Below are 24,814 nucleotides of genomic sequence, written 5' to 3' on the forward strand. Positions count from 1 at the left end.
GCCTCTTTGTGAGCTTGTTTTCTCAATATTTTGTACTCTCTTTTATATAGTGAATTGCTCATCTCTGCTTGTGGACGTAGGTCAATTGACCGAAACATATTAAATTTTTGTGTTTTTTTGGGTATATTTTTCTTTTATTGTCTGATTTATTGTTGTTCAATGGTCAATAGAAATTACTATTAGAATATTAAATGACTCGGCTATATATGCATACTCCTCCTATGATCATAGTTGAATATGGTTTATGACTTGATTCTTCTTGGAAAATAACGACAAAAATAAAATAAAGCAAAACTAATTATGGTTGCGACTGAGTATAAAGGAATTCATGTTAAGTTTGACTCCTAGCATGTATTAAATAAATAATAAGCGGAATCAACAGAACGACGTTCAAGAATTTTTTTTTTTTTTTACAGAGCATGATGTGGTCGTTGATTTAGAAAATAATCACGTCAAGATGCTTTATTCACGCTAATTATACGTAGTATATCCTAGGTGAATAATTAATACAAACGACATAAAAACTTAGTTTAACTGGCTCATTCCTCTTTATAAGGATCATAACAGTCCAACCACAGAATAATAGTAAAACAAAACAAGAGGGGTTAGAAAAGATTGAACATTTTAACTACAACACAGGGACATTTGTTTATCTATAATTTTACTTTTAAGCATGATTAAACTAATCGTAAATGCCGATTAAGAAAAGTTCATATTAGGATGGATTCGCCTTGGTAATAAAGATTAGATTGAACATTTAGATGAGAATTTTCTTACTTTATTAACACTCTAAAATTAAGGTCGACCAACAGCAAAGCGAAAATGAAACCTTTCTTTCATTCAAACCACTTGAATTCTCTTATTCTAGTCATAATTCCAATGGTACTATTACCTAATCATGTCCCTATATATAGTCCCCTTAGATATGATAATTAATATCCTAACACAAAAATAACCAAGACATGGGCTACTGTAATCTTTCTTGTTCCACTTCTGTGGCAGCATCTTTGCTCTTTGGAATTTCCATTTTTTGGCTATTGCCTCAGTCTGCATTTTGCACGACAAGGCACTATACATTCAATGTATGCAAAACTTCCAACGAAAAAAGTGGTCATATGACTTAATTTACCTTTACTTCTTCTGATTGACTCTAATGTCATTGAAGCTAAATACATTTTTGTTTCATATTTGTTCTTACAGATTGTGCAGCATAATGTAACGCGATTATGCACCACGAAGAGCATAGTTAGCGTGAATGGACGTTTTCCTGGCCCTCGTCTTGTTGCTAGAGAAGGTGATCGAGTGATCGTTAAGGTGGTTAACCATGTATCCAAAAATATCTCAATTCACTGGTAAGAACTCAGAAATTAACCATGAAAAAAAACAGTATCGAAAACACTAAGTAATTTTTTCCTATCTGTTCAAGCCTTGGTAGATAGAGTTATTCGGTACCTGTGTTGGTGGGAGATAGCAGGTACCTAGTGGAATTAGTCGAGATGTGCGCAAGTTGGCCCGCACACTACAGTTATCAAAAAAGAAAGTTAATTCAAACACTTACCTGCATTCAGAAAAGATGCTGAATCTAATGTTTCTTGGTATGCAGGCATGGAATTCGGCAACTTACAAGCGGATGGGCAGATGGACCAGCATATGTAACACAATGTCCGATACAAACTAACCAAAGTTACACGTATAACTTCACGATCATCGGTCAGAGAGGAACTCTGTTCTGGCATGCTCATATTTCATGGCTGAGAGCAACAGTTTATGGACCTATTATCATCCTGCCACGGAAAAATGAGTCCTATCCATTTAAGAAACCTTACAAGGAAATTCCAATCATATTTGGTAAGTATCATAAACCAGAACCATTTTGTACCTTTGCATAGTCAAATTTTTTACATTAGTTTATAAAGTATTAATGATCTGTCGTTTTTCAGGGGAATGGTGGAATGTAGATCCTGAGGCTGTAATTAACCAGGCTCTTCAGACAGGAGGTGGTCCAAATGTTTCAGATGCATATACCATTAATGGTTTCCCAGGGCCCTTGTATAATTGTTCCTCTAAAGGTATAATCAATGGCTATAATTAATGATAAACACAATGTTTTCATAATGAAGAACCATCATTATAGCCATTTGTATTTAGGAGTGCATTATTACACAACTCACACTACTTTCTCAGCACTTAAGGTTAATGATAATAACTAACATTGTTTACATGCAAAGTTTAAGAATATAGTGATTGAGGTTTAAAAATCAAAAGACAAGTTAGGGCATGCACTAATCCAGTACTAGGTTAATTAGGATAGTACTAATGTAGCTTTTGAACAACAACAATAAACCTAATGTAATCTCACAAGTGGGGTTTGGGGAGGGTAATGTGTACGCACGCTTTACTTCTATCTTGTGAAGATAGAGAGGCTAATGTCGGTTTTGAAGTAAAGTATATTTAATGTATCATGTTTCCTATAATTTTTCTCCAGATACATTCAAGTTCAGGGTGAAGCCGGGAAAGACTTACATGCTACGTTTGATCAACGCTGCACTGAATGATGAAATGTTCTTCAGCATTGCCAATCATACCCTCACCATTGTTGAAGCAGACGCTGTTTACACCAAACCATTTGACACAAATGTAGTATTTATTACCCCTGGCCAAACCACCAATGTTCTTCTTAGAACAAAGCCGTTTCACCCCAACGCCACCTTCCTAATGGCGGCTCAGCCATATTTCACCGGCCAAGGAACGTTTGACAACTCCACTGTTGCCGGATTCCTAGAATATAAACCCCCCTTAAATGGTTCTCCCACCAACAAAAACAAACTCAAGCTCTTTAAACCAACTCTACCAAATATAACTGCAACAGGTTTTGTTGCCAATTTCACCAAGAAATTCCGCAGCTTAGCCAGTGCTCAATTCCCAGCAAACGTTCCACAAACTGTTGACAAGCGTTTTCTGTTTACAGTAGGACTAGGTTCGAGCCCATGCCCCAAAAACACGACGTGTCAAGGACCTAATGGCACAAAATTTGCAGCATCAGTAAATAATGTATCTTTTGCTCTTCCAACAACAGCACTTCTGCAATCTCATTTCTTTGGACAATCAAACGGAGTTTACACCACAGATTTTCCAACCAACCCTCTAAATCCATTCAACTATACAGGAACACCACCAAACAACACTCTTGTAACCAATGCAACAAAGACTGTTGTCTTGCCATTTAATTCGAGCGTTGAGGTTGTGCTACAGGACACTAACATTCTTGGCGCTGAAAATCACCCCCTTCACCTCCACGGTTACAATTTCTTCGTCGTTGGTGAAGGGTTTGGCAACTTTGATCCTAACAAAGACCCTGCCAACTTCAATCTCAAGGATCCTATTGAGAGGAACACGGTTGGTGTCCCGGCTGGTGGATGGATTGCTTTTAGATTCTTTGCAGATAACCCAGGTAAGAACTTTTTCCTTAACAAATCAATTTTCTTCGACGAAAATGATGATCCTAAAGTGCAAGTATGAAACAGGAGTATGGTTTATGCATTGCCATTTTGATGTGCACACAAGCTGGGGACTGAGGATGGCTTGGATCGTGTTAGATGGGCCATTACAGAGTCAAAAGCTGCCTCCTCCACCTTCAGATCTTCCAAAATGTTGAACAAGAACAGAAATTTAACGGCTCGCTTTGCAATTTCTTGAGTGTTTTTATTTCCTTATTCGTTCCGGCTAATTTTTGTTTATTAAGTTAATGTGTTATTCTTTTCGATCTGTTACCTTGAACAGTGAGAACTGTCAACAATGTTCCTCACTTATTTGACAAAAGTATTCTCCATCAAATTTGTTGCCACTTCTCTTAAACGTTCACTTCAATTCCTTCATATCAAATGATTTCATTTCTTCAAACTTTTGAAGTGTATATATTTACACAGAAACAATAACTAACATGTAACTTTACAGAAGAAAGGATCAATTAGCAACTTTACAGAATGAGGAAGAGAATTTGAGCAGCAGAAGCATTATAATTACAAGAAAATAAATTAGATAACTAGTAAACAACATTGATATGCGGAAAGTAATAATAGATAAATTCCACAAGCAAGGGACCAATTTAATAAGGTAGTGAACAGCATTGGCCGAATGTTCATAGATGCAATCAGAATTGTTAGTTAAGCAGTGCCCCTCTTCCTTTGAGGGTGTTTCTGTTGAATTTGACAAAATGTTTGTCCCACATCGGTGGGAAAACAAAAGTTGGAGGGATTTTCCCCCTATAAAAGAAGGCTTAATGTTTAGGATTTATATACACCTCTCATTTGCCTTTTCATCTGTTTAAGGCATTTGTATCTTCTCTCTTTAGTATTATTTCACTTGTATTTTTGGAGTGGAATAAAATATTGGTTGTGTCCGAGGAGTAGGCAAAATTAGCCGAACCTCATAAATTTTGGTGTTCCCTTTATTGTTGCTTTGTTGTCTTATTTATTATTTGGTGGCTGTCATAAATTTTGGTATAGTAGTTGTGACTTATTCACACTCTATACATTTGGCTTCCGCAACAATTGGTATCAGAGCCAAGGTACTGTCTAAGTATGCTCTGTGGTTGCAGCATAGTCTGATCTTCCACATCAGAAAAGATTTATCTTGGTAACTGTGTCAAGGTTCTGTCTGAGTATGCTCTGTAGTTGCAGCTTAGTCTGATCTTCTACATCAGAAAGGAAATAATCTTGATTTGTGTCGTCAGCTATTAAATAATATTTGTGTCAAATATGGGAGATAATAAACAAGAAGAATCTACATCAAGTGTCAACAATACGTCATCATTGGCATCTTCGCTTATGACAAGAATTGTGTCAAATGCGAAATTTGCGGTAGAAATTTTTGACGGGTCCGGGCATTTTGGGATGTGGCAAGGCGAGGTTCTAGATGTCCTTTTTCAACAAGGGCTAGATCTTGCTATTGAAGAAAAGAGACCAGATGCTATTGGAGAAGAAGATTGGAGAATTATCAATCGTGTTGCTTGCGGTACCATTCGATCCTACCTTGCTAGAGAGCAGAAATATCCATACACAAAGGAAACTTCTGCAAGTAGATTATGGAAAGCACTGGAGGATAAATTTTTGAAGAAAAACAGTCAAAATAAATTGTACATGAAGAAGAGACTGTTTCACTTCACCTATGTTCCTGGTACCACGATGAATGAACATATCACCAGTTTCAATAAGTTGGTCACAGATTTGCAAAATATGGATACAACTTATGATGATGGTGACTTGGCCTTGATGTTGTTGGCGTCACTTCCTGATGAGTACGAGCACCTTGAAACTACTCTACTCCATGGAAATGACGAAGTTTCTCTCAGAGAAGTTTGTTCGGCTTTGTACAGCTATGAACAAAGAAAGCGAGAAAAACAGAAGGGCGGAGAAGGAGAAGCACTATTTGTGAGGGGTCGTCCTCAAAATCAAACGAGGACAAAGAAGGGAAGATCCAAGTCAAGATCCAGACCCAGCAAAGATGAATGTGCTTTTTGTCGAGAAAAAGGGCACTGGAAGAAAGACTGTCCGAAGTTGAAGAATAAGGCCAAACATAACAATGGAAAGGCCATTATGGATTCAAATGTAGCTGATTGTGATGATTCAGACTTCTCATTAGTTACAACAGAGTCATCAACATCATCAGACATATGGTTGATGGACTCGGCTTGTAGCTATCATATGTGTCCCAACAGGGACTGGTTTGTGGAATTTCAAGAAGGAGAATATGGAGTCATCCACACAGCGGATAACAGCCCTCTTACCTCATATGGCATTGGTTCAATACGATTAAGGAACCATGATGGAATGATCAGAACATTAACAGATGTTCGATATGTACCGGATTTGAAGAAGAATCTCATCTCTGTGGGAGCCCTAGAATCAAAAGGGTTCAAAATCATTGCAGAAAATGGAGTGATGAGAGTATGCTCCGGTGCACTAGTGGTAATGAAGGCTAATCGGAAGAATAATAATATGTACCGCTATCGTGGCAGTACAGTTATTGGGACAGCGACAGTGACATCCAGTGACGACAAAGAGGCAGAAGCAACCAAGCTATGGCACATGCGCTTGGGACATGCTGGAGGAAAATCCTTGAAAACTCTATCAGATCAAGGATTGTTAAAAGGAGTAAAGGCTTGCAACTTGGAGTTTTGTGAGCATTGTGTCAAAGGGAAACAGACAAGGGTTAAATTTGGTACAGCGATCCATAATACTAAAGGCATTTTGGATTATGTACACTCTGATGTTTGGGGTCCTTCCAAAACACCTTCATTGGGTGGGAAGCACTATTTTGTAACCTTTGTTGATGATTTTTCCCGAAGAGTATGGGTGTATACAATGAAGAGCAAAGATGAAGTGTTGGGAATTTTTCTCAAATGGAAGACGATGGTGGAGAATCAGACAGGCAGGAGGATCAAGTGTATTCGCACAGACAATGGAGGTGAATACAAAAATGATCATTTCAATAAGGTATGTGAAAATGATGGCATCGTCCGACACTTCACTGTTAGACATACACCACAACAAAATGGAGTGGCAGAACGTATGAACCGGACCTTGCTGGAGAAGGTACGGTGTATGTTGTCCAATGCTGGCTTGGGCAAAGAATTTTGGGCTGAGGCAATTACATATGCATGCCACCTCATTAATCGCTTACCATCTGCTGCTATTGATGGCAAGACACCATTTGAAAAATGGTATGGAAAACCTGCTGTAGATTATAACTCTTTGCACGTGTTTGGCTCAACTGCATATTATCATGTGACGGAGTCAAAATTGGATCCAAGGGCAAAGAAGGCTATTTTTATGGGAATTACTTCTGGAGTCAAAGGATATCGCTTATGGTGTCCTATGACAAAGAAAGTAATATTCAGCAGAGATGTTACCTTTGATGAATCTGCTATGGTAAATAAGGTAACAGAAGACACCAAACAAAATAAAGGTGCTTCTAAGCAGGTGGAGTTTGAGGGAAAATTTATTTTTCCTACACAAGAAGCAGATGAGGAAACAAATGAAGATTACCCTCTGGAAGGAGAGCCAGTAGAGGAGATTCCAACTCAGGAACCTCAACAACAACTTGAATCAATAGCAACCAGCAGGCCAAAAAGAACAATAACGAAACATGTTCGTCTCATAGAGACGGTTGCTTGTGCAACCTCAATTGTAGCTGATGATGTTCCTACTACTTATAAAGACGCTGTCCAAAGTTCAGAAGAAGATAAGTGGAGGATTGCCATGAATGATGAAATACAGTCCCTTCATCAGAATCATACATGGAGATTGGCCAATCTCCCGAAGGGAAAGAAAGCAATTGGGTGCAAATGGGTATTTGCAAAGAAGGAAGGATTTCCTAACCAAGTAGATGTTCGCTACAAAGCAAGATTGGTGGCCAAAGGATATGCTCAAAAGGAGGGAATTGATTACAATGAAGTGTTTTCTCCAGTTGTAAAACATTCCTCCATTAGAATTATGTTGGCTTTGGTAGCACAATTGGATTTGGAACTAGTTCAGATGGATGTAAAAACTGCATTTTTACATGGAAACTTGGAGGAGGAAATCTACATGACTCAGCCAGAAGGATTCAAAGTTGCTGGAAAAGAAAATATGGTGTGCAAACTTGAAAAATTCGTTGTACGGATTGAAACAATCTTCTAGACAATGGTACAAGCGATTTGACGAGTTTATGTTGCGGCAAGGGTACAAGAGAAGCAAATACGATCATTGTGTGTATTTGCACAAGCTTAAAGATGGTTCCTTTGTATATCTTCTCCTATATGTTGATGATATGTTGATAGCTTCCAAGAATTTGGAAGAAATTGATAAGTTGAAGATTCAACTGAAGAAGGAGTTCGAGATGAAGGATTTGGGTGAGGCAAAGAAAATTCTTGGCATGGAGATAATTAGAGATAGACGTTCAAAGAAACTCTGTTTATCTCAAAAGGAATATTTGAAGAGAGTACTTCAACGTTTTGGCATAGATGACAAGACTAAGCCAGTTAGTACTCCACTTGCTTCCCATTTTAAGCTAAGTACTACTATGTCGCCAATGGATGAAGCTGAACGAAAGTATATGTCAAAGGTACCATACGCAAATGTTGTTGGTAGCTTGATGTATGCAATGGTTTGCACAAGGCCTGACATTTCACAAGCTGTTGGAGTTATTAGCAGATATATGCACAATCCAGGGAAGGAGCATTGGCAAGCTGTGAAGTGGATTCTACGGTATATTCATAATACTGTAGATGTCGGGTTAGTTTTTGAGCAGGAAGACAATCAGTCTGTAGTTGGATATTGTGACTCAGATTTTGCGGGTGATCTGGACAAACGAAGATCAACTACTGGTTATGTGTTTACTTTTGCAAAGGCACCAGTTAGTTGGAAGTCTACTTTGCAGTCAACAGTTGCTTTGTCTACAACAGAGGCAGAGTACATGGCTATTACAGAGGCTGTGAAAGAGGCAATTTGGCTTCAAGGATTGCTAAAGGAGCTTGGTGTTGAACAAAAAGGTATCACAATTTTTTGTGATAGTCAAAGTGCTATTCAATTAGCGAAGAACCAAGTTTATCATGCAAGGACGAAACACATTGATGTTCGGTATCATTTTGTACGAGAAATCATAGAAGAAGGTGGAGTCACAGTGAAGAAAATTCATACTACGGAGAATCCTGCTGATATGCTGACAAAGGTGGTGACTGCGATCAAGTTTCAACATTGTTTGGATTTGATCAACATTGTTGAACACTGAAGATTGAAGATGAAGACACAACCAAATTTGTTATTGAGAGAAAATTGAAGATGTGGAATTTTGCCAAGGTGGAGATTTGTTGAATTTGACAAAATGTTTGTCCCACATCGGTGGGAAAACAAAAGTTGGGGGATTTTCCCCCTATAAAAGAAGGCTTAATGTTTAGGTTTTAAACACACCTCTCATTTGCCTTCTCATCTGTTTAAGGCATTTGTATCTTCTCTTTTTAGTATTATTTCACTTGTATTTTTGGAGTGGAATAAAATATTGGTTGTGTCCGAGGAGTAGGCAAAATTAGCCGAACCTCGTAAATTCTGGTGTTCCCTTTATTGTTGCTTTGTTGTCTTATTTATTATTTGGTGGCTGTCATAAATTTTGGTATAGTAGTTGTGACTTATTCACACTCTATACATTTGGCTTCCGCAACAGTTTTCACTCTCCATTTTCATTTTTCAACAGTCCTGCTCACAGTAGAACTAGGAGTGAGACCCGTGTATCAAAATTTAAGTACAAAAGCAGCTGCTTTTCGTGTCACAAGGAGGTACTTGTGCCAACATTGTGTCCCTTTTCAAGTTCCTATAGTTGTTCTTAACATCCTTGACTGCAGGTTTTTACTTCTTCCTGCGGGAAGTTAAATGTCATTGCAAATTGTGATGACCCGATAAGTCATCTAGAGCTTTAACCCTTAATTCTGTATTTCGAAACTTCAAATAGCTCATTTTAGTCTTCCTCGATTAGCGTGTACAGTCCGTGCCTTTTTTCGGAAGGCTTTTATATGATAAATTGATTAGTATATGAATTCGTGCCTTAAAATCCATTTGAGTTGACTTAGGTCAACATTTTGAGCAAATGGACCCGGGTCCTTATTTTAACGGTTCCGGTGGATCCGTATCGTGATTTGAGACTTGGGCGTATGCTCGGAATCGAATTCGAAAGTCCTTAGCTCGAGTTATCGCATTTTGTCAAAAATTTGAAGTTTAAAGAATTTACAAATTTGACCGATGTTTGACTTTGTTGATACCGGGTCCGTATTTTGGTTCCGAAACTTGGTATAGGTCCATTACTGTATTTATCACTTGCTTGCAAAATTTGGTGCAAAACGGAAGTGATTTGACGTAATTCGGATGTCCGGTTGAAAAATTGCAAGTTCTTAAGCATTATTAAAAATTTCATTCGTTTTGGTGTCAAATTTGTAGTTCTAGGTGTTATATTAGCATTTTGATCGCGCGAGCGAGTTCATGTAATATTTTTGGACTTGTGTGCATATTTGGTTTAGATCCCCGAGGGCTCGGGTGAGTTTCGGATAGACTACGGATGGTTTAAACTTAGAAAAATCTGATTTTCATTAGCTGTTGCTGTCACCTGGTGTTTCCTTCTTTGCCATCGCGAAGAGTGATTTGGGCTAGGGAGGGAAATTACCCTACGCGAACGCTAGTCTTTGGATGCAAATGCGAAGAAGGGGGGGACTGCCATTCACCAACACGTCCATACCAACGCGAACGCGTAGCTTTGAGAGGCGGGGGCTGGGAGTTGAGGTTACTCTACGCGAACGCGAGCCTAGGCTCGCGAACGCGGAGGTGAAGCGGGCTAAACCTTTGCGAACGCGTGGAGTTACTCGTGATCGCGTAAGCCAGATAGGCAGTGCTCTTCACGAACGCGTCAGATTTCACGCGATCGCGATGAACACCTGACGCTCAATGACTTAAATATTTCAAAAACGGGATTTCACCCATTTTTCATAATCTTTCCGTTAGAGCTCGGCCTACAGGCAATTTGGAGGAGAAATTTCAATACCAATTCATATGTTAGTATACTTTAACTCATTTTCTTCTATTTCTAATATCACCCATTAATTTATAGCCTTAGTCTTTATTCTTCCATGGTAGAAAACTAGGGATTTAGGAAGAATTGGGGGGGGGGGTTGCAAATTTGGGATTTAGACCTCAATTTAGGGTCGGATTTCAAAACTAATTACATAATCGGGCTCGGGAGTGAATGAGTAAATGGGTTATGGTCTGAATCTCGGATTTTGACCAAGCGGGCCCGTGGTTGATTTTTTTTTTACTTTTTGGGAAAAGTGTGGAAATCCTAACTTTATGCATTGTAATTGATTCCCTTAGCATTATTTGACATTATCGAGTCAATTGTGGTTAGATACGAGTGATTTGGAGGGGGATTCTAGAGGAAAGGCACGGTAGAGCTTTGAGTTGACTGTAGAGTGAGGTAAGTGTTGGATTTAACCTTGATTTGAGGGAATTAGGAACCCTTAAACTATGTGCTATGTGAAATTCATGTGTTGCGACGTATATGCGAGGTGACGAGTGCTTATACACACCCGAATTGCTTGTTCCTTATTTTTCTGCATTTCCTTAATTATTTCCTTCCACGTCTTAACTGTTATGTGCTTTAAATGCTCCTCATGCCTTTATTTGCTACTTGTTAATCATTGGTCTCATGTTAAAAATATTAGATCTTCTCATGCTTTCATGACTCACTGTTATTTGCCTTAATTGACTTACTTGCACCCATTAATTTTCATTTACTGGACTTATCTTACCGTTTAATATTACAAATGGCAAATCCTTAATTTGATAAGAGGATTCCTTTCTGATTCAGCTTCATATTCGTTAATCGTAGAGGTTCTTGTGATTCGAGTTATATATTTAATTGTACTCCTTGATTATTTGATACTGATATGGTGGGATCAGTTTGCAAGCCGCAACAGGTGAAATAAGGGTGGATTGATATGGTGGAATAAGGGTGAATTTGTATTGATATGGTGGGATCGGATTACACGCCGCAACATGTGAAATAAGCGTGGATTGATATGATGGAATAAGGGTGAATTTGTACTGATATAGTGGGATCGAGTTGCACGCCGCAACAGGTGAAATAAATATGGATTGATATGGTGGAATAATGGTGAATTTGTAGTGATATGGTGGGATCGGGTTGCGCGTCGCAACAGGTGAAATAAGGATGGATTGATACTGTGAAATAAGGTTGAATTTTGATATTGATTCTGATTATATGGTGGGATCGGGCTGCAATATATATATATATATATATATATATATATATATATATATATATATATATATATATATATATATATATATATATATATATATATATATATATATATTATTGATATTATTACGGTGGAATAAGGAAGGATTGTGTTGTACGGTGGGATCGGATTGCGCGTCGCAACAGTCTATATGTTCATATTTCCTTATTGTGTTGTGTTGGTTTTCGGTATATTCATACGGAATTCTAAGGATTGGTAATTCTGACATTCACTGGTTTTCTTTGAGGATTGCGCTATTTTCTTCGGTTAAATGCCTTATTTCGTTCTGTATTTTCCTTTCCTGTCTTTGTTTTATACTGCGTACAGATTATAGTGTAAGTGACCCGCCTTAGCCTCGTCACTACTTCGTCGAGGTTAGGCTCGACACTTATATAGTACAAAGGGTCGGTTAGACTCATACTATACTCTACACTTCTTGTGTAGATTTTGGAGTCAGTCCAGTGGCGGTCATTAGCGTGCTCGGGTTGGCTATCAGTGTGGAGACTTGAGGTACAGATGTTCGGCGTCCGCAACCCCTAAAGTCCCCTTCTTTTTACTAGTAGTGTACTTTCTCTCAGACAACTCTATGTTTTATTCAGACCTTTATTTGTACTATTCTAATAGCTCGTGCACTTGTGATACCAGATTCGGGCTGTATTAGAGATTTTAGTTGTTATATTTCCCCCTCCTTACTTTAGAGTTTGTTTCAGCTATTTCGGTTTCTTTATTATTATTTAATTTGAACTGTTAAAAATCGACAAATACGCTAATGTTGGCTTGCCTAGCGAGTGAAATGTTAGGCGCCATCGCGATCCTGAAGTGGGAATTCCCGGCCGTGACACAAATTGTATTGAATTTAATTGGTTAACGTTGTATAAATGTTTAAGAGGTGAGTACCGATCAGAAAGAGCTTTGACCGTTTTACACTGAGAATTCCAATATCTTGGACGAACTGCATATTTTTGAAGATATTCTGTTTTAGAATATAGCAGGTTAGACTTGGCTGTTCTAAGTTCACAATCCAATCACATTCTAGGAACTATCTCTGCTGGGTTCTGTAGACTCTTTTTATCTCCACATATAAAAGCTCTTACAGAAAATAATAGTTGGATTCAGAGGCAAAGATAGGATTTAAAGTTTATAGGTTCGAAATTTTTAATATTGGATTCTAAATAAATAATTTGTGCATATTCAAGTTTGTGCACCCCCTCTCATTCTGATATTTATCCACGGTGATTTCCCAAAACGCTTCTGTGCAATTAAATTTTCTCATAGTTTTGTGTATTGTGAGTATTATATTTGCTCTTCATACTTGTTGAGTGATAATATGCAAGACCAAACAAGAAGATAAACACTAACAAGGAACAAAAATCATTATACTAAGATGTTTCTCTGAATTCATGTTTTTCTTTTCAATTTCACAAAACTTGCACCTACAGCTCCTTAACAAGAAACTAATTGTATTACAAGGCTAGTGTGTTCAACCAAAAAATTTCAAAGAATAAAGGATACTCTAAACAATAATAAAAGGGAAGAAAAACAAGAGAAATGTTCTTCCTTAACAAAAAAGAGAAGAAGGTGCTTTTAGAGTATTAACATTTAGGAAGATCAGCTGGTGGAGGAGGTAACTTCTGCTTGGGACCTTTTCCATCCATAACCATCCATGCCATTTTCAAGCCCCAACTTGTGTGAACTTCAAGATGACAATGCATGAACCATACTCCTAAAAATTCATATACACATTCATAAATTTCATGTCAAAAAAATTTCAACTCAAAATAGATATTTCAACATTTAAATTCAAATTGTAAAAGGGCAGTCCGATGCACTAAGCTCCCGCTATGCGTGCGATTCAGGGAAAGGGTCAGACCACAAGGGTTTATTGGACGCAACCTTACATTTCCACAAGGGTTTGTTGTTTATGCTTTGTGCACTGACATGGTAGTGAATTTTTATACTAGCTATCAGGTTAAATTGACGTACAATAATATGTAACTTCCGTAGCCATCATATATGGTAACTTGAATGACAGAGCATTAACCTGCTACAACCGATTGAATTGCACTATCAGTATATATAACTTAAACTATAATTTAATACCTGGGTTGTCAGCAAGGAAGCGAATGGCGACCCAACCTCCGGGGGGTACACCAACAGTGTTCCTTTCAGCAGGGTCAACAAGGTTGAAATTAGCAGGGTCCTTACTAGAATTATAATTTCCAAAACCTTGACCAACTACAAAGAAATTAAAACCATGGAGGTGAAGTGGGTGACTTTCAGCACTAATGATACTTGTATCTTGCATAACTAATTCCACACTAGTATTAAAAGGTAGCACCACAACTTTTGTGCCTGTGGTAACAAAAATATTGTTTGGTGGATTTCCTGTGTAATTGAATTTAAATGGTGGATTGGCTGGAAAATCTGTGGTATAAACACCTTTGGATTGATTAAAAAAGTGAGATTGAAGAAGTGCTACATTTGGCTGAACAAAGGATATATTGTTAACAGAAGCTGCTAATTTAGTGTTATTTGGTCCTTGACATGTTTGGTTCTTAGGACATGGATTCAATCCTAATCCTACAGTGAAGAAAAAATGTTTATCAACTTTTTTAGGAACATTGGCTGGGAATTTTCCATTGGCTAAACTTCTGATTTTCTTGACAAAACTTGTAGCAAAAGTTGTGTCATTGAATATGGGAAGTTTTGGTTTTAACAGAGGAAATGTGTTGCTTTTCTTGGTGTTATTAGAGGGTTGATGATATTCTAAGATTCCAGTGGTGGTGGAATTATCAAAGGCAGCAGGACCAGTGGCGTAAGGCCGAGCCGCCATGAGGAAGGTGGCATTAGGATGAAAATGTTTGGTTTTCAATAGGACATTTGTGGTTTGTCCTGGTGTTATAAGAATTGTGTTGGTCTTGAATGGTTTTACATAAACTGCATCAACTTCTACAACAGTAAGGTTGTGATTTGCTATGCTGAAGAAAAGTTCATCATTCAGTGCAGCATTGACCAATCTCAGTAAATATGTCTTCCCTGGTTTCACCTTCAATTTGAATGTATCTGTAAAATGTATGAAAGTTCAGTTATTTTAGTGTGACAAAAATAGTTTTATGACTTTACTGTTATAGTTACGTGACAAAAAAATACTTTTATGATTTTACTGTTATAGTGAGTATTATACCTTTAGCAGAGCAATTGTAGAAAAGTCCAGGAAGACCATTGATGGTATAAGCATCAGAAATATTTGGAGCTCCTCCTGTTTGAAGGGCTTTACTAATAATTGTTTCTGTATCTGCCTTCCACCATTCACCTATAATCCATGCAAATATATATGAGTAATTTTGGTTAAAAATTACTGTATGACAATAAAAAGGGCATCTTGCGTTCCCGCAGGGTTCGGGAAAGAGCCGCACCCCAAGAGGATGTGATGTAGGCAGCCTATCCCGATACAAATATCAGTGGTTGATTCCACGGTTTGAACCCGTGACCTATAGGTCACACGCAAACAACTTAACTGTTGCTCCAAGGGATCCCTTATACTGTATGACAATAGACTAATAAAAAGAGTATTGATATAACTGATTAATAATTAAGTTTGAATATTACCAAAAAGAATGGGGATTTCCTTGAAGGGTTGTGGAAAAGGATAAGCAGCACCTTTCTTTGGAAGAATAACAATGGGTCCATAAAGTGTAACTCTCAGCCATGAGATGTGAGCATGCCAAAATAAAGTTCCTCTTTGACCAGTTATTGTGAAATTGTATACATAACTCTGGCCTGTCTGAATAGGGCATTGTGTAATATATGCAGGTCCATCTGCCCATCCACTTCTTAGTTGTCTCACTCCATGCCTGGAGTAACATAATAAGCATATATTATTAGACTAGACGTACTGAGCAACAGTGGCGGACGCACGTGGTGGCAAGCGGATTCAACTGAACCCGGTTCATCAAAAAATAATATTGTGTATATGTATAAATTACGATTAAAACTGCGTAAATTTTGTATAAATATTTTATTTGAACCCACTGGACAACTACTATTTTACGACTAAAGTTATGTACTTCTAAGATTGAACCCGCTTGCAAAAATTTTGGGTCCGTCACTGCTGAGCCACTATGTTGTTCGGACTCTCTATGCTGTCATACTCATGTCGGGTCATCCAAAAATATAATGCATTGCTTTTGGAGCATTTAACACGCACTTTTTGAAGAGTCCGAACAACATGTATAGCTGAACCATAGGCAAGGTGGAGTATTTTATATTTTGATTACTCTGTTTGTTAAGGAGATTAAGTTATTTGCATGTACAGTATATAAATTTGTTTACACTATAAGCTTAATTAAGTTTACCTGAAATAGTTAAATCTTCATAGTAAGTCTGATATGATAGCACAGAATATAAAGTAATCACATGCTATAGTCAGTTGTAAAAATTCTTTATACCGTCAATGTATATAACTTAAAGTTTGTGTTAAAATATAATACTCCGTAGGAAAGAAATAGCTCGCAACAGGAAAGATTGTTACGTACCAATGAATGGTGAGATTGTACTGAACATGGTTAACAACCTTGATAACAAGTCTGTCTCCTTCTCTTGCAATAATTCTAGGCCCTGGAAACTGGCCATTCACTGTTACAATGCTCTTTGTTTGACACAATCTCGTCATATTTTGCATTTGAATCTGCAATGTCAGAGACATTTTAAAAGAAAATAATCATGAACCTATTATGCATTAATGGGAAGTAATCAACCATATATATATCACGTACATTAAACTTGTAGTGTCTGGTAATCCCTGCATGCTTTGCAAGTGCTAGTGTATCAACTAAAACCAACACAAATAGAGTCAACAAAACGAGATTTGAACTCTTCACAAAAGAGTACTCCATGTTTTGGATTCTTTTGTTTGGGATATACAGATGAGTGATGAGTTGAAAACTGAGTTGCTTTGGATGATAATGAAAATGGAACATTTATATATATTTTGAGCGTTTGGTCAATTTGGTGGTTAAATAGGAAATTATAGACTCCATATTAACCTGCTTAGGGTGTTGGACCAACCATATTTTTGAGTGATGTTCAAGTTTGATAATTATTCTCTTATTCTATTCATATTCCACATATATAACGGTTTCTCAATGAATTCTGGTGGATATTTGCAGCTTCTTTCTTTTCTTTTGATAGCTAGGAACTGATGTCTATGAATTGAATCCTGTATATGACCAAAAAAAGATTTTGCTTTTAATTTTTCTAACATTGTGGCAGCTGCCTCAGTACCCATAACAACAATTTTGCAATCTTGATTACGACAAGAAGACAAAAAATGAATTCTTGCATGGGCAAATTGCCCCCAGGGAGCTAGCCTATTATGTGCGAGTTGCCGAACCCAGTTACTTTAGCTTAAATATTATATTTACACTAGAAAATTTATTAAACACATAAATATCTAGTTGTGATCCAGTAACTAAGATGAGCTATAGGTTCCGTGGTAAAATTAAAATCCGTAAACCTTAAAATCTGACTCTGCCTCTACACGCAAGCCATAAAACTCGAAGGATTCAAGCTATATATATTGGTCGTATAAGGAGACTACCTACAGAGAATATCTAATGTAATAGTAGGTATGTTAGAACTATTTTTAACAGATTACTAATTAATTTTTATCAAGAGATTTACCTGTAATGCTTAATAAGTAATCTGATTGTGTTTTTTACACAACTTAATACTAGTGTTTAGCTGAAATAGAGGAAAATAAAGGTTACGTTTGCAAGTATAGTGATGACTAATACTATTGTTATGGATAAATAATTAATTTGTTAATATCAACGTCATATATGACAGCTGCAATCTGTAACTTGGAGCTGAAATTCGAATACTCATATCAAGTTAAAGTAGAAAATATTTGGATAATTCGTGAACCAACAATTGGCAAATTTTAAGTTAATCAGTTGCACTCATTCTCCAACTTTTAACACTTAAGTACTAATCAAGTTAGGGACTTAATCTTAACTTCATCTTCTGTTAGTTGCTGTCGGTTGTTCATTTTTCTCAATTGTTGTGTACCTAATAACAACTTTGATGTTTATTGATAGCTCATTTTATTTTTCATATCTGTGAATTTGTAAAAATTCCAATTAGAGTGAACTCTTTAAGGCAATAATACACTTCCGAATATGGATATTATTTTACAGAGAACTCGCTAATTGCTTCTATTCTGTAGCTGAAACTAGAAAGAATTCACCTAGAGATTTTAAATTCCAAGTTTCCAACCGTCGACGCAACCAGTAGCGGAAGCAGGATTTCCGTTAAGAGTTCAAAAAAAAAGTTATTACAAGAGATTGTGGCCAATAAGAATTGAACCAGCGACCTAACAAAGGTTTTGTACCCCCTTGACTACTAAGGCTATGCTTTTGGGCTGTGTCAAGGGGATTCAAAATATAGTATATATATATATATATATATATATATATATATATATATATATATATATATATACAAATGTATCGTACCAAAATAAAAGTATAGTGTTCCCCTTACCTCCCTCTCTCTCAGCCCAGCCCTAACGGTCAATGACGACCGGCCGGCGACCACCCCCTCCCAGCAGGTAAGTCCCTCTCCCTCCCTCCCCCCCCCTCTCGCCACTCATCTTCCTCTCACTCTTTGCCTTCTTTCTCCTCTTCTCCCCACTCCCAATCCCAACAGGAGCGGCATTTCTGGCGATCGTTCTCCCGCCGCCGACCTCTTTTCCGGCGACTGCAGCACCCTCGGCCCCCTTTTCCCTTTCTTTTCTTCTTCTTCTTACTTGCGTGTAACCCCCCCCCCCACACACACACACACTATTTTTCTTCTCTCATTTTCTCTTCTTTTCCTCTTCTTTACTGCTAGGGCTTCACCAGTGGTAGCGGTGACAGCCCCCCTGATTTCGTGGTATTTTGTATATATTTCAGGTAAGATTCAGTGGCTATTGGACTCGAGCGGAAAGTGCGTGTGAAAACATAGGAGAGCAGCCCGGGCAATTGTCAGCAAAGGGCAGTGGGAAGTTGGACATGAATGCGCCAGGTGCCGCAAGATCGTCGTGTACACCAAGACAATTTACAGGTTCTATTCTCGGAAGTTGATACCTCCCATTTTCCTATTTCCCTTCTTTGTGTTAACTAAATTGTTGCCATTATAGTTCGCATTAGTTTAATCATCATATTAGCATGCATGTAGTTACAACTTGTTTTCTTCTAGTTTGGTCTGTTGCCTATTGTTTGTTAGTGTTTTTCCTTAGTGTGTTGTAGGTATAGTGGTTGTAATATGGGATGGTAGAGTAAAGTCATGTCCTCGGGGGAAGGGGTAGGACGGGGAACATGGGGTGGGATGGGAGGTAAGGGGAACAAGGGAGCCTATAGGTTGAGAATTGGGTCATGAAACATAGGAACATTGACGGGTAAGTCTATAGAGTTAGTGAAGATCCTCCAGAAGAGGAAGGTCAATATAACGTGTGTCCAGGAGACAAGATGGGTAGGATCGAAGGCGAGGATGTGTACGAGTATAAGCTATGGTACTCTAGAGTCCTGAAGGGTAAGAATATAGTGGGTATTTTGGTGGATAGGGAATATAGAGAGTCTGTGGTAGAGGTAAGGCGGGTGAATGATAGATTAATGACTATTAAGTTGGTGGTTGGAGAGTGCACCCTGAACGTCGTTAGCGCTTACGCGCCGCATGCGGGCCTGGATGAGGAGGTTAAAAGGCACTTCTGGGAGGGGTTGGATGAGATTGTGCATAATGTTCCACCTGTTGAGAGGTTATTTATAGGAGAGGATTTCAATGGACATATTGGGTCGACTGTAGGTGGCTATGGCGAGGTGCATGACGGCTTCAGTTTTGGGGGTAGGAACTCGGGAGGTACTTTGTTATTGGATTTTGCTAAGGATTTTGAGCTGGTGATTGCAAACTCTAGTTTTCTGAAGAGGGAGGAGTATTTGGTTACTTTCCAAAGTACGGTGGCAAAGACTCAGATTTACTATCTCCTCCTCAGGAGATATGACAGAGGACTGTGCAAGGATTGTAAGGTTATCCCGAGTGAGATTCTCGCGATGCAGCATAGGCTCTTGGTGATGGACGTCGGTATTATGTTGAAGAGGAAGAAAATGTTTGTACGAGAACGACTGAGGATCACGTGGGGAGCCTTAACTAAGGATAAATCTCAGGAGTTGGAGGGGAGTTTATCGGCTAGGGGAGCCTGGAAGAGTAGTGGGGACGCGAGCTCTATGTAGTCGACGATGGCAGACTGTATAAAGGAGGCTGTAAAAGAGGTGTTAGTCTCGACGAGCTACTGTGGGGGCACAAAAGCGACTGGTGGTGGAATGAAGTCGTCCAAGGTAAAGTAAAGCAAAGAAGGTAACGTACCTGAAGTTAGTAAGGAGCACAGGTGAGGAGGGGAGGAGAGCGAGCAGGGACATGTATAAGGTAGCTAGGAAGGAGGCTAAGCCGGCAATTACGGAGGCTAAGACTGTGGCTTTTGGTTGTATGTAAGAGGAACTGAGATACAAAGGCGGGGAGAAAAAGTTATTCCGGTTAGCCAAGGTAAGAGACATGAAGGCTCGAGATCTGGACCAAGTGAGGTGCATCAAAGATGAGGACTGTAGAGTATTGATGGGAGAGGCCCAGATTAAGAGGATATAACAGTCTTACTTTCATAAGCTTCTGAATGAATAAGGAGATCGGGATATTGTGATAGGTGAATTAGGGAATTACGAGAGTCACCGTGACTTTAGGTACTATAGGAGCATCAAGGTTGAGGAGGTCGTGGGGGCTATGTGTAATATGAGTAGGGGCAGAGCGACCGGGCAAGACAAAATTCTGGTAGAATTTTGGAGGTATGTGGGAAGAGCAGGCTTGGAGTGGCTGATTGGGCTGTTTAATGTTATTTTTATGACGAAGAGGATGCCGGATGAGTGGAGGTAGAGTATAGTGGTTCTGTTGTATAAGAACAAAGATGATATACAAAGTTGTAATAACTATAAGGGTATCAAATAACTGAGTCATACCATAAATGTTTGGGAGAGGGTAGTAAAAGTGAGGGTGAGGAGGGTGGTGTCTATATCTGACAACCAGTTTGGGTTCATGCCGGGTCATTCTACTACAGAAGCTATCCACCTTATTAGCAGGTTGGTGGAATATTACAGGAATATGAAGAAGGGTCTGCACATGGTGTTTATTGATCTAGAGAAAGTGTATAACTAGATCTCTAGAGATGTTCACTAGAGATTTTTGGAGGCAAAAGGTGTGTCGATTGCTTACGTTAGGGCGATTAAGGACATGTATGATGGATCTAAGACTCTGGTTAGGACTGTGGGAGGCAACTCGGAGCATTTTCTAGTTGCTATGTGGTTACACCAAGGATTTTCACTCAGCCCGTTCTTATTTGCCCTGGTGATAGACGCACTACCACACCATATTCAAGGGGAGGTGTCATGGTGTATGTTATTCGCTGACAACATAGTTCTAATTGATGAGACGCGAGGTGGTGTTAACAAGAGGCTGGAGGTTCGGAGACAGGCCCTTGAGTCTAAGGGTTTCAAGTTGAGCAGAACTAAGACGGAATACCCAAAGTTCAAGTTCAGCGTCGAGCCGAGAGAGGCGGTCATGGCCGTGAGGCTTGAATCATAGGTCATCCCTAAGAGAGGTAGTTTCAAGTACTTTAGGTTGGTTATAAGGGGAGATGTGGAGATCGACGAGGATCTCACACACCGTATAAGGGTGAGGTGAAGGAAGTGGAGGTTAGCATCTGGAATCCTGTGTGACAAAAAAGTACCACCGATACTCAAAAGTAATTTTTATAGGGTGGTAGTTAGACCGACCATATTGTATGGGGCTGAGTGTTGGCCAGTTAAGAACTCACATATCCAAAAGATAAAAGTAGCATAAATGAGGATGTTGAGGTGGATGTGCGGGCACACTAGGATGGATAAGATTAGGAATGAGAATATTCGGGAGAAAGTGGGTATGGCTCCCATTAATGACAAGATGCGGGAAGCGAGGCTCAGAAGGTTCAGGCACATACAGAGGACAAACCCAGATGTCCCGGTAGTAAGTTGTGAGCGGCTGAATTTGGAAAGCACGAAAAGACATTTGTAGAGGGGTTTTTATCTATAGCAGCCCCATTGACTAGGTTGACTCAGAAGGGTGCCCCGTTTAGATGGTCAAACGAGTGTGAGGTGAGCTTTCAAAAGCTCAAGACAGCTTTGATTATGGCGCCAGTATTGGTGTTGCCCACGGGATCAGGGCTTTGTGACACATCTCGTATTATACTTGTTGCGGTATTGATGCAGGGTGACAAGGTTATTGCATATGCTTCACGGCAGCTGAAGGTTCACGAGAAGAATTATCCAGTTCATGACCTGGAGCTAGCAGCCATTGTTCATGCGCTGAAGATTTGGAGGCTCTATCAATATGGCATGTCGTGTGAGGTGTTCACGGATCATAAGAGTTTGCAGTATTTGTTCAAACAGAATGAGCTCAATTTGAGGCAGAAAAGGTAGTTGGAGCTATTAAAAGACTATGATATCACCATCTTGTATCATCCTCGGAAGGCCAATGTGGTGGCCGATGCTTTGAGTAGGAAGTCAGCTGGTATGGGCAGCCTTGTGTACATTCCAGTTGGTGAAAGACCGCTTACATTAGATGTTCAAGCCTTGGCCAATCAATTCATGAGGTTAGATGTTTCTGAGCCCAATCGTGTTTTAGCTTGCATAGTTGCTCGGTCTTCCCTATTTGAGAGCATCCGAGATCGGCTGTATGATGATCCTTATTTGCTTGTCCTTAGGGACATAGTGTGACACGGTGATGCCAAGTAGGTTACGGTTAGAGATGATGGAGTTTTGAGGATGCAGGGTCGTATTTGTGTGCCTAATATGGATGGACTTCATGAGTTGATTCTAGAGGAGGCTCACAGTTCCAGGTATTCTATTCATCCGAGCGCCGCTAAGATGTATCAGGACTTGCGGCAGCATTATTTGTGGAGGGGGATGAAGAAGGACATAGTTGCACATGTAGCTCAGTGTCTAAATTATCAGCAAATAAAGTACGAGCATCATAGACCTGGTGGTTTGCTTCAGAAGATAGAGAATCCTGAGTGGAAGTGGGAACATATCACTATGGATTTCATTGTAAGACTCCTACAGACTCAAAGGAAGTTTGATGCAGTATGGGTTATTGTGGATAGACTGACCAAGTCAGCGCATTTCATTCTTGTGGCAGTTTCCTATTCTTTGGAGTGGTTGGCAGAGATTTATATCCGTGAGATCATTCGTCTTCGTGGTGTGCCCTTGTCTATCATTTCTGATCAAGGTACGCAATTTACCTCACACTTCTGGAGGGCAGTACAGCGTGAGTTGGGTATGCGGGTCGAGTTGAGCACAACATTTCATCCTCAGACGGATGAACAACCTGAGCATACCATTCAAATCTTGGAGGATATGTTCCGCGCCTGTGTTATTGACTTGGAGGTTCTTACCATTAGCGGAGTTTGCCTACAACAATAACTACTAGTCGAGCTTCTAGATGGCTCCCTATGAGGCATTATATGGTAGTCGGTGTCGATCGCCGGTTGGGTGGCTTGATCCAGGGGAGGCTCGGTTATTGGGTATAGATTTGGTATAGGATGCCTTGGATAAGGTTAAGATCATTCAGGATAGAATTCATACAGCTCACTCCAGGCAGAAGAGTTATGCCGAGCGTAAGGTTCGTGATATGGTATTCATGGTCGGAGATAGAGTGTTGCTTCGGATGTCGCCTATGAAGGGCGTAATGAGGTTTGAAAAAAGGGCAAGTTAAGCCCTAGGTATATCGGGCCTTTTGAGATCCTTGAGCGAGTGGGAGAGGTGGCCTACACACTTGCGTTGCCACTAGGTTTATTAGCGGTACATCTAGTGTTTCATGTGTCCATACTTCAGAAGTATCACGGCGATCCATCCCATGTGTTAGACTTCAGAACTGTCTAGTTGGACCGGGATTTGACCTACGAGGAGTAGCCGGTAGCCATTTTAGACTGGCAGGTTCGTCAGTTGAGATCGAAGAGTTATCCTTCGGTTCGAGTGCACTGGAGAGGTAAGCCTGTTGAGGCAGCTACCTGGGAGTCCGAGTCCGATATGTGGAGCAGATATCCCCACCTATTTACCGGCTCAGGTACTTTCCTATGTCCGTTCGAAGACGAACGGTTTTTTTAAGGTGGAGAATGTGATGACCCAAAGGGTCATCTTATGTTTTAGTACTCGATTCCATGTTCCGAAGCCTTAAAAACCTCATTTTATCTCTCCTCAATTTGTGTGTACAGTCCGGGCCCGTTTCCGAAAAGCTTCTACGTGGACAATTGATGAAATAATAATTTTGGCCTAAAATGTTGATTTTAGTTGACTTCGGTCAACGTTTTGAGTAAATAGACCCGGTCCCATATTTTGACGGTCCCGGCGAGTCCTTGGTAAAATATGGGACCTGGGCGTATATCCATAAATGAATTCCGAGGTCCCTAGCCCGAGAAATAAATTTTTGATTAAAATTATAAGACTGAAAATCTAATGATTTAAAGAATTTGATTAGTGTTGATCTCGTTGGTATCGGGCCCGTATTTTAATTCTGGAGCACGGTACATGTTTAATATAATATTTATATCCTATCTATAAAATTTGGTGAGAAACAGAACTGATTTGACGTGATTCGGACGTCTGGTTGTGAAAATAGGAATTTCAAAGTGTTCTTACAAATTTCATGTGTTTTGGTGCTAAATACGTAGTTCTAGATGTTATTTTGGAGATTTGATCGCACAAGTAAGTTCGTATGATATTTTAAGACTTGTGTGCATGTTTGGTTTGGAGCCTCGAGGGCTCGGGTGAGTTTCGGATAGGCTACAGAGTGATTTGGAGCTTAGAAAAGTTGTTGGTGTTCTTCAGCTATGTTGAAGGCCTCAGACTCGCAAATGCGAGG

The 24,814-nt window shown here is 39.3% G+C and overlaps 3 protein-coding genes across 3 annotated transcripts; 2 read left to right on the forward strand and 1 right to left on the reverse strand.

The window, feature by feature from the left end:
- Positions 1-940: 940 nt before the first annotated feature.
- Positions 941-3,834, forward strand: LOC104212712 (laccase-17-like). The gene is made up of 6 exons (XM_009762063.2): positions 941-1,082; positions 1,201-1,352; positions 1,604-1,848; positions 1,941-2,069; positions 2,486-3,451; positions 3,525-3,834. The coding sequence occupies exons 1-6, from the start codon at positions 963-965 to the stop codon at positions 3,653-3,655; spliced, it is 1,743 nt and encodes a 580-aa protein (XP_009760365.1). The 5' UTR covers positions 941-962; the 3' UTR covers positions 3,656-3,834.
- A 9,392-nt stretch (positions 3,835-13,226) lies between these two features.
- LOC104231612 (laccase-4-like) lies at positions 13,227-16,793 on the reverse strand. Its single transcript, XM_009784628.2, has 6 exons — positions 16,615-16,793; positions 16,375-16,526; positions 15,449-15,693; positions 15,024-15,152; positions 13,940-14,902; positions 13,227-13,562 (listed from the first exon to the last, which is right to left on the reverse strand). Exons 1-6 carry the CDS (start codon positions 16,732-16,734, stop codon positions 13,432-13,434), a joined length of 1,740 nt encoding a protein of 579 aa, XP_009782930.1. The 5' UTR covers positions 16,735-16,793; the 3' UTR covers positions 13,227-13,431.
- Positions 16,794-19,347: 2,554 nt separating this feature from the next.
- Positions 19,348-20,106, forward strand: LOC104231614 (uncharacterized). The gene has a single exon (XM_009784629.1). The coding sequence runs from the start codon at positions 19,348-19,350 to the stop codon at positions 20,104-20,106; it is 759 nt and encodes a 252-aa protein (XP_009782931.1).
- Positions 20,107-24,814: the final 4,708 nt, after the last annotated feature.

The sequence above is a fragment of the Nicotiana sylvestris genome, chromosome 7, assembly GCF_000393655.2.
Source record: "Nicotiana sylvestris chromosome 7, ASM39365v2, whole genome shotgun sequence".
NCBI classification, from domain to species: Eukaryota; Viridiplantae; Streptophyta; class Magnoliopsida; order Solanales; family Solanaceae; genus Nicotiana; species Nicotiana sylvestris.

Excerpts from the sequence above, each read along its gene's own strand:
- LOC104212712 (XM_009762063.2), top strand. The coding sequence starts at position 963 with ATGGGCTACTGTAATCTTTCTTGTTCCACTTCTGTGGCAGCATCTTTG. Across the intron at positions 1,083-1,200 it reads CAAGGCACTATACATTCAAT|ATTGTGCAGCATAATGTAAC; the intron begins GTATGCAAAACT and ends TTGTTCTTACAG. Across the intron at positions 3,452-3,524 it reads ATTCTTTGCAGATAACCCAG|GAGTATGGTTTATGCATTGC; the intron begins GTAAGAACTTTT and ends AGTATGAAACAG.
- LOC104231612 (XM_009784628.2), bottom strand. The coding sequence starts at position 16,734 with ATGGAGTACTCTTTTGTGAAGAGTTCAAATCTCGTTTTGTTGACTCTA. Across the intron at positions 15,153-15,448 it reads GGAAATCCCCATTCTTTTTG|GTGAATGGTGGAAGGCAGAT; the intron begins GTAATATTCAAA and ends CATGGATTATAG. Across the intron at positions 14,903-15,023 it reads CTACAATTGCTCTGCTAAAG|ATACATTCAAATTGAAGGTG; the intron begins GTATAATACTCA and ends TACATTTTACAG.
- LOC104231614 (XM_009784629.1), top strand. The coding sequence starts at position 19,348 with ATGGGTAGGATCGAAGGCGAGGATGTGTACGAGTATAAGCTATGGTAC.